We start from the raw sequence: 10,303 nt of genomic DNA on the forward strand, positions 1-10,303 counted from the left end.
CCTGCCCGTGAGTGGATCACGGCTGAGACTTGTTTCTGGAGGACCTTCACTCCCAAGAATTTATAGACAACCCAGGTCCCCTGCAGACCCAGTCAGATGGACTAAATCTTAAGAGTCTCTGCATCACTGGCCAGTCAGGATGGGGGTGGGGGGCGGCGCCCAGGAAAAGAAAATATCCAGACAAGGCTTGGCTTGACCCCCGCATCAACAAGACGAGGGTGCACAGGCTGAGAGAGACCTGGAGGCTTCCTCACAGACCCTCCCCCTCGGCTGACGTCATGGTGGGTGGGCTTCAGCACGGAGACCTGCGAGCAGAAGCCGTGGGGCTAAGGAAGATGAGGGGAGACAGGGCTTCCTGGTTGCTGGTCGGGGTGGGTGTCGGGGCAGCAAAGGGGTACCCGCCTCAGAGAAACATCAGCACAGCTGTGTCGGGACAGACGTCGCCCGGAGCCATCTTCCTGCTTGGCCTCCGGAACCCACAGGGTGAGGACAAAGGGGCGGGGCTATCACAGGATAATCCTCCAATCAGAGAGAGCGAAGCCGGAACTCCGCTCTCATCCAGGAGGACCAGACTCTGAGGGCTCGGTGCCTGCAGCCCACCCCAGGGTGCCATGGGGTCCAGGCTCCTTCCCTGGGTAATGCTGTATCTTCTGAGAGCAGGTAAGTCCTGTGGACAAAGAGATAATTGCCCTTCAGAGCTTGTCAACTCCCGAAAGCTCTACCTCACCTTAGGGGTAATCATCAATCTCTCCGGTGCTTATTTGATCTCTGTGGTTCCCACAGGCCCTTTGGAGGCTGAAGTCACCCAAACTCCAAGACATCTGATCAAAACGACGGGACAGACAGCGACCCTGAGATGTTCTCCTATCTCTGGACACAGCAGTGTATCTTGGTACCAACAGGCCCAGAGTCAGGGCCCCCAGTTCATCTTTGAGTTTTATGAAACTCTGCAAAGAGCTAAAGGAAACTTTTCGAATCGGTTCTTAGCAAAACAGTTCCCTGACTTTAGCTCTGAGCTGAACGTGAACTCCTTGGACCTAACGGACTCTGCCCTGTACCTCTGTGCCAGCAGCTTGGCACAGCTGTGCTGAGTCACCCGCGCTCTGCACACAAACCTCTCTGCCTTGGTTTGAGCAGTGACAGAGCAGTGCAGCCTTCCACCCAGGTTTCCCTCCTCCGAGGGATGTTTTTAGCCGCTTCAAATTTGCTTGTTGTGCCCTGCTGAGCTCGGAGCACTCCCCAGGAAGAGCAATCAGAGTCTCCTCAGTGCACTGAATGTTTCCACGTCTCCCAGCATCAGCCAAGTAGTGGGGATCATCAACAGAAGGGGACACCTGAGCCCTTTGCTTGTGCTAGAGTCTCTGTACATATCATACCCGTTAAAGCGCTGTGACAGTCATGCAAATCAAATATTCTTATACCCACTTTATAGATAAAAGAACTCAGGGACACTAAATCATTTTCCCAATGTCTCATGATTTAGAAGGAGCAGAACTGGGAGACAAACATGTCTGTTTACAAAATCCATACTTCCTCCATATGCCCAGCTGTTCCATCATTAGCCTCTCTGGACCCATCAGAGAGAGCAGAGGCAGGGCTTCACCTTCACCTCTCCTGCTAGTCAGCAGTGGAAAGCTGATACCTCATGGTGGACATCACCATGGCCTCCTCCTTGGCAACACTGAGGAACATAAGATTTCACATGGATTCATTCTCATTTGTATGTAGCCCTCTCATCTTTTTTCAGTCTGTAGCTCACCTCTTCGTTTTTTACAGTCTGTTTTGATGGACACAAGTTTAATGCAACTGACATTATAATTTTCTTTGTGTCTCAACTAGACAAATGCTTCCTCAAACAAGTACCTGGAAATATTCTCCTTAATTTAATCTAGTAAATTTAAATTTTTCTTCTCATAAGTAATAATAAAATATACGTGAAATATATTTTCATGTAAGGCATTAAGTAGAGATCTGGCACTATAAGGAAAGAATATATTTGCAGAGATGTGGAGGGACCTAGACAGGGTCATACAAAGTGAAGTAATTCAGAAGCAGAAAAAGAAATATCATGTATTAATGTTTATAAGCGGAATCTAAGAAAATGGTGCAGATGAACAAACCTTTCTTTGGATAAATTAGAGGTCACAGGACCTGGTCCACTTAACTATGTGGTGGATGTCCATTTCCACGGATCACTGGGGCAATGCCAGAGACACAGAGCTGAGGGTCACTTGTCCTCAAACCCCAGTCTCCTCCAGCCCACACCCTGCCTGTGGGGTGGATTGCTAGGCAGGGCTCTTTCTGGGCTCCCCCTCTTCACCCCCAGCCATTTCAGAAATGCTGTTTGTGACAGCAAAGCCTCCATTTTTAGAGAGAGGCCATGTATTAGTCCTTGAATAATTGTGTGAGTCTTTCTGGGCAGAAATAATCAAATATACAATTGCCTAGCATGGCCCAAGGATAGACCAAAGCCCTGGTTTTGCCTGAATGATTCACATCAATGCTTTAAAAACTAATGCAGCTTCATCTCCTTAGGCAACGAAGACTAAAAATAGACTGCTCATTTCAAAGAGTCGAACCTTAGAAGACTGGAGTTAGAACATGTGCCCTGGGGACAGCACCTCTTATTACCCTTTGGAGAAAGCTGTGAGCTGCTGATGAACACTGGAATAACGTCACGACCAACACTGGAATGAGTAATAGGAGCATTTCTGCTGCTGCTGCTAAGTCACTTCAGTTGTGCCCAACTCTGTGCGACCCCATAGAAGGCAGCCCACCAGGCTCCCCGTCCCTGGGATTCTCCAGGCAAGAACACTGGAGTGGGTTGCCATTTCCTTCTCCAGTGCATGCAAGTGAAAAGTGAAAGTGAAGTCGCTCAGTCATGTCTGACTCTTCGAGACCCCATGGACTGCAGCTTACCAGGCTCCTCCGCCCATGGGATTCTCCAGGCAAGAACACTGGAGTGGGTTGCCATTGCCTTCTCCAAGGAGCATTTCTAGAGCCAGTGAAAATGTAACTTATTTTTGAGTTTGGAAATTCAGGCACTAGGGGGTGCTGATTAACCTTCCTTTTCAAGTAAGAATTATTTAAGGCTTGTTCTAGAATGATGGGTCAGAGGCTCTGCTCCAGGTGCCGGCCAATTGTTGTACAAACAGAAGCCACGTAAATCCACACTCAGCACAAAATGAAGTCACCGTCGACCTCATCATTCACCCAGCTCACCGGTCAGGGGCTGGCCGTGTGCACAGGGCACTTGTGTTCCTTCGCCCTTGGCTTATGTTTTAAAATAAGCATTTATACTGTATTCCACGGTCAGTGCCTCTCTGGATATTGTCTATTTAGACACCACAAATTCTACAACCTGATCAAGGATCTGAGTTTAAAGCTCTCATGTGGTTAGGCTGTTTTTGGTTTTCAGTAAATCGTTGTTGATTATCTATTGTATGTATAGTAGTTTGTATCTGTTAATCTCTTACTCCTAATTTGTCCCTCCTTCCCTCTGTTTCCCCTTTGGTAACCATGGACTTGCTTTCTATGGCTGTGAGTCTGTTTTTGTTTTGTGTATACATCCGTCTTATTTTTCAGATTCCACATACAGCCGATAACATGTAGTATTGGTCTTCCTCTGTCTGGCTTATTTCACAAAGCATAATGTTCTCTAGGTTCATCCACATTGCTGCAAATGACAATATTTCATTCTTTTTATAGCTGAATAATATTCCATTGTATATATACGATATATAATATATTATGTAATGTAGCACACACACACACATATATATATTTATATGTCACATCTTTGTCCATTCATCTGTTGATGGGCACTTGGGTTGCTTCTATGCATTCTTAATAATGCTAAGCTATGTTCTATAGTTAGGGCTTCCCTTGTGGCTAACTGGTAAAGAATCCACCCACAATGCAGGGGACCTAGGTTAGATCCCCTGGAGAAGGGAATGGCTACCCACTCCGGTATTCTTCCCTGGAGAATTCAGTGGATAGAGGAGCCTGATCGGTTACAGTCCATGGGTCACAAAGAGTTGGACATGACTGAGCGACTAATACACACATTTTACAGTTTAAAAAAAAATCAACAATGTATGAAGACAAATGTTAATAATCCCCCTCCCTCTCCAGACATACCCCTATCCAATCCCATTTTCAGGGTGTGTTTCTTACCTTCTTCTCAATGCTGATGCAAACCTATCTACCCAAATACACCCACAAAAGTGGGGCCACCTGTACACATTAACCGCCACTTGCATGCTTTCTTCTATTAGTCTACTTCAGACATTTTTTTCAGATCAGTAGATAGAGATCTAAGTTGACTCTATTAACTGCTTCATATCGCATAATGGGGGTGGACAGGTAGGTTAATGGCCTCATGCATGGTCTCAGAGCTGATAAGTAATGGAACCAGATTACAAAGCACCGTTTGTCTGCATCTGTGTTGGAGGGCATGGGAGCTATAGGGTCCCTCTGGGAATCAAAGATACAGAACCACTGGGGGTTTTCGGTCTTCAGGTCAGACACGAGAAGTAACAGGGTCTGAGCATTTCTTATAGTCCTGCAGGTAAGAGCATCATCATATTGGCAGAGGAGAAGTGTTAGAGGCGTCTGACTGGGGCTAAGCCCCAGAAAAGCCAAGCTTTGAGCAAATTATTCCAATCCCAAGATGCATCAGAGACGCAAATGTTAATAAATTAGGGGAGGAAATTTTGTTTAAATGAGAAGTGGGGAGAGAGATAACTGAATGGTCGCTTAATAAATGTGAAATGCAGAGGAATACAATGTTAGCTAAATGCCACGCTGGTTCTGATCAGTTTTGCTTGTTAAGGCAGGTGAAAATGGGATAATTTATCGTGAAGGTGAAGTTACCATCTGGACTACTCCTTTTCTGTCCATGAAGGCTAGTGACAAAGGGAGAAGTGGTAGGGCTGGGACCACAGCTTGCCTGTTCAGTTGTCGTTCACTCTCTACGTCGTGTCTGACTCTTTGCAACCCCATGGACTGCAGCACGCCAGGCGTCCCTGTCTTTCACTATCTCCTGGAGCTTGCTCAAACTCATGTCCATCGAGCCGGTGATGCCATCCAACCATCTCACGCTCTGTCGCCCCCTTCTCCTCTTGCCCTCAATCTTCCCCAGCATCAGCACTTATTCGGTGGGACGCGCTAATAAATCATGCTCTGACCAAAGAGAATCTCTGGGGCTGGACATAGGTCAGTTTTCCTGCATAATAAAGTTGGAGGAAACTTATCTTCTTCTGGAAGGGATTGTGATTCTTGTTCCTTTTCTGAAGGCGTGGTCTTCATAAGTGCATGCTCAGTTGTCTCCAGCGTTTACGACCCCATCGACTGTAGCCTGCCAAGCTCCACTGTGCATGAGATTTTCCAGTCAAGAACACTGGAGTGGGTAGCCATTTCCTCCTCCAGGGGGTCTTCCCAACCCATGGATCAAACCTGCATTTCCTGTGTTGATAGGCAGACTTTTTACTACTGAACCACGTGGGTAGCTCGCAGGCATCTTAGATACACTTAATTGATTACTATCAGTGAGGCTCAGTGATGTCACCATGGGAACTGCCTTGTGGGAACAGGTGACGCCGGTCCTCCTCTGCTCATGCTCACAAGGACCCTGAGCTGGTGAACCTCCCATTGCTGCTCTGACCCTGCCATGGGCTCCAGGCTCCTCTGCTGGGTGACCCTCTGTGTCCTGGGGGTGGGTGAGTCCTCAGCAAGCAGGTCCTGTGTGTGTGTGTGTGTGTGTGTGTGTCTGTGTCTGCGTATGTGTGATGATGATTACATATATGCTCTACCTGATTGTCCCCCACTTCTGTTCCCACAGGTCATACAAGAGCTGGAGTAGTGTCCCAGTTACCTGGGTACAGGGTCGCAGGCAGGGGCCAGACTGTGAATTTCAGGTGTGATCCAATTCCTGGTCACCAAGTCCTTTACTGGTACCGACAGATGCTGGGGCAGGGTCTGGAGTACCTGACTTATTTTCAGGGCAAGGAGGAACCAGACAAATCAGGAATGCCTAAAAACCGGTTTTCTGCTGAGAGGCCTGAGAGCACGTACTCCTATCTGAAGATCCAGCCAGTGGAGCCCGAGGACTCGGCCCTGTATCTCTGTGCCAGCAGCCCAACCACAGCGCGGCACAGTCACCTCCTTCCTGTTCACAAACCCCTACATGCTCACTTCTCGTCATGGTTCCCAGAAATGCCAGAAAAAGGAGCTACCTGTTCTTCCCTCTGCAGGGGGAGTAAGTGGATTTGGGGCTTCAGCTGTTCTGATAGTTGGAGGTCAGAAAATTACCTTTGAAAGACTAGAGCATCTGTAGGGTAGTCATAATTTTCGCTTATGGGTTTCTGAGATCCCTTTATATAGGAACTATAAAATTCTATAATTGGGCTACAATATCAAACTTTAGGCTCAGGTAGACTGAAATACACTCTTATAAAACTATGTAGTTTTAGCACATTTATAATAAACTGTTCATACTGAGTGTCACCAGCTCAGACTACACCGTGCCTAGAGGTAGGCCAGACAATGCAGAACACTTGTAAGGTCATCTGTAGCTACTAGTCTTAACAATAAATAAATTAGAATCCTAAGTGACTGATATAAATTATCCACAAGGAATTGTCATCCACAATAATGTATGCTAATGTATGTCCATATATTGCTTTTTTACTTCTTGACAATCCTGAAGTCATTCTGTGTTTAATTTCCTTCTTCTCTAGTCTGTTTCTTTTTAAATAGAAACTCAGCTTGGTTTTCATAAAAGATAACCCTACTTGAGAAGATATCAAAGGAGAATGGTTAAAAAAGATTGGAATAAGAGTCATGTCAGACATTCAGGGTTCTTGGAGGTTTCCAAATTATACTCCCACCAGAAGTATATGAGCCTTTCAACTGGCTTATATAGACACATGTACATACATGCACACATATTCTGTGGGTTACTTTTTCACTCTCTTAATGATGTCTTTTGGTGAAGAGAATTTCTTAATCCAAAATTATTCCACACCCCCCCCCATTTGTGGTTTGCATTTTGTATTTTACTGTCTAGGAATTTTTTTCCTATTTCAAAATGATCATGTTTTCTTATATTTCCATCTAAATTCTTTATATTTTAAACTTTTACATTACCATCTAATCCAACTGGAGTTAATTCTTTGTATATGAAATGAGGAAAAGGTCATGTCATGATATTCCATATAGACATTAAATTGACCCAATATTTTTTGTTGAAGCACAGTACTTTTCTTACCACTCTGTAATACCACTTTTGTCATATATCAGTCACTGAATATATGTTGGTCTGTTTTGTCAGTTCTTGCACAAATAACACACTGCCTTATTTACTGTAGCTTTATAATAGATCAGCTTCCCTGGTGGCTCAGATGGTAAAGCGTCTGCTTGCAATGCAGGAGACCTGGGTTTAATCCATGAGTCAGGAAGATTCCCTGGAGAAGGAAATGGCAACCCACTCCAGTACTCTTGCCTGGAAAATTCCATGGATGGAGGAGCCTGGTACTCTAAGGTCCATGGGGTCCCAAAGAATCAGACATGACTGAGCGACTTCACTTTATAACTTATCGTATCAAATACTATAAAAGGAAAACCATACAATCACATCTACAGATGTTCAAAAAAAGTTCAATAAAATCTAACATCCATTCCTGATTTTAAGGAAAAAACTCTTAGCAAATTAGGAATAACTGGAAACTTCATTATTTCCATTATTAATGAAGAGCATTATAAATGCTCTTCATTATAAAGAGCATTTATGGGAAGTATTAGTCACCAACTTGTACCAAACTCTTTGTGACCCCATGGACTGTAGCCCCCCAGGCTTCTCTGTCCATAGGATTCTCCAGGCAAGAATACTGGAGTGGGTTGCCATTCGCTTTTTCAGGCAGTCTTCCCAACGCATAGATCAAACCCGGGTCTCCTGCATTGCAAGCAGATTCTTTACCATTTGAGCCACCAGGGAAGCCCATTTATGGGAAACCTATGGTTAATAGATCCTTTCTGCAAATAGACTATGATAAGGTAAAGATGCATATTGTAATCTCTAGACCAAATACTAAAAGTAGCACAAAGAGGAAAAAAACCAATCTTTTTAACAAATGGTGCTGGAAAAAAATGTATAACTTGTGGGAAAATAATGACTTTCAATTCTTATCTCAATCCATAAACCAAGACTGGACACACTAAGGTTCACAGGCCAAATAGGGCCTCTGTCTATTTTTATACAGCCCAGGAGCTAACAATGGTTTTTGCATTTTTAAATAGTTGAAAAATATAAAGAACAATGTTTTGTGGCAGATGGTGATTATATGAGATTCATATTTCAGTATCCATAAGTAAAGTTTTGTTGGAATAGAGCTAAGCTCAATCTTCCATGTATTGCTTCTGGCTGATTTTGCATAGCAATGGCAGAGTTGAGTAGTTGTAGCAGAAACTTCATGGGGTGCACAGAACCGGACATATTTACTATCTGATTATTTACAGAAAAGGTTTGCTGATCCTTGCCAAAAGCAAAACTTAATATGAGATGGAGCAATATTCCCAAAAGATCTTAAAGCTTCTGAACTATAAAGTTTCTGAAAGAAAAAAAGAGGATAAAAAATGTTCTAGTTTTTTAAAGTATTAAATTTTTCTTTATCAAAGTTTTAAAAATTGTATTCATCAAAAGATACTAAGGAAATTAGGTAATACATGGATAGAGGAGCCTGGTGGGCTATAGTCCATCGGGTTGTGAAGAATCGGACACGGCTGAGTGACTAAGCACAGCACAGCACAGATAGATGAGAAAGAGTATGTATTCATAATATAAAGAATTCCTACAAATCAATACTTAAAGTGACAAATTTAATTGAAAATTGTAAATCAATTTTTAGAAGATTTGAATAGGATGTTCAGATAAGAGAAGATATGTAAGTAGGCAGTTTCCTCTTCAAGGAATTGATGACCTTGTTTCCCTGGCTGCTTGGAAGATGTTTTGGTTGATAGATCTCTACTGGCAGCCTCTCTTGGAATGAACTTTAGTTAAAGAGAAAGCTTTATTCAAAGTCCCACCTCTTCCTGTGTTTGTATGCATAGTCGCTCAGTCGTGTCCAACTCTTTGCAACCCTATGAACTGTAACCCATGAGGCTCCTCTGTCCATGGGCTTCTCCAGGCAAGAATACTGGAGTGGGTTTCCATGCCCTCCTCCAGGGGATCTTCCTAACCCAGGGATTGAACTCAGGTCTCCTGCATTGAAAGTGGATTCTTTACCATCTGAGCCACCAGGGAATCCCATGAATACTGGCGTGGGTAGCCTATTCGTTCTCCAGGGAATCTTCCCAACCTAGGAATCAAACCAGGGTCTCCTGCATTGCATGTGGATTCTTTACCAGCTGAGCTACCAGGGAAGCTCAGCTGGCATCTAATGACTGGCCAGTATCCCCTTTCCTGGAACACTAATTAATGAGGTTTAGAATTTTTATTCTCTTCTGGAAAAGTGTTTGCTTCATGCTTCCCTCACTACCATGTGCAATGGGTGAGCCCGGGACAGATAAACAGCTAATCAGCAAGACCTGCGCCTTGAGTGTCCTGGCAGATTCTGATTCAGATCCTAGTTTAGATAGTACCAAGCCTGCCTGGGCTTCCTGGGTGGCGCTAGTGGTAAAGAATCCACCTGCCAATGCAGGAGACACAAGAGATATGAGTTCGATCCCGGTATCTGGAAGATCCCCAGGAGGAGGGCATGGCAACCCACTCCAGTATTCTTGCCTAGAGAATTTCATGGACAGTGGAGCCTAGTAGGCTAGAGTCCATGGGGTTGCAAAAGACAGTACTGCTTGAGCTTCTTCAATAACGCTATTGCACAACTGGCCCCTTGAGGGCACTGTGGATCCACTGAGTGAGCCTCTGTTTGCAGCACCTGGGAGGGACATGGAGAGAGCTCGAGAGGGAGGGGAGGGGGTGTCAAGTGAGACTCAGTCCTGGCTTGGTCCCTGAGCCAGGGAGGCCATTTGATGAATCCATTACTGCTGGCATTTAGAGAGCTGATTGTAATCTTCTCGCATTAACAGATATGCCAGTGTGTTTGTCACAGCAGGGAGCCATGAACTTCCCCTGGCGGGGAGTAAAGGCCTCTGTTTCTTGGAGGCTACGTTTAGTACAGAGTGTGATAGGGCTTCAGTGGGGCAGCCTGGATAATGCAAGCCAGATGTGAAAAAAAGGAGCACTTGCTCCAAGGGCAGTAGAGAGATGTTGGGGTGGCCACCTGGCCCAGCCCTACACATAGAGCTC

General features: G+C 44.7%; 1 long non-coding RNA gene and 1 gene segment (V, D, J or C); both read left to right on the forward strand.

Moving 5' to 3' along the window:
- Nucleotides 1-306: 306 nt before the first annotated feature.
- On the forward strand, nt 307-1,944 carry LOC133246534 (uncharacterized). The gene is made up of 2 exons (XR_009736066.1): nt 307-660; nt 784-1,944. It is a non-coding gene; the product is annotated as an uncharacterized LOC133246534 (long non-coding RNA).
- A 3,567-nt stretch (nt 1,945-5,511) lies between these two features.
- On the forward strand, nt 5,512-6,554 carry LOC133246851 (T cell receptor beta variable 7-8-like). The segment is given in 2 exon segments: nt 5,512-5,720; nt 5,843-6,554. Coding segments are annotated over 2 exon segments (525 nt in total).
- Nucleotides 6,555-10,303: the final 3,749 nt, after the last annotated feature.

This window comes from Bos javanicus, chromosome 4, assembly GCF_032452875.1.
Source record: "Bos javanicus breed banteng chromosome 4, ARS-OSU_banteng_1.0, whole genome shotgun sequence".
NCBI lineage: Eukaryota > Metazoa > Chordata > Mammalia > Artiodactyla > Bovidae > Bos > Bos javanicus.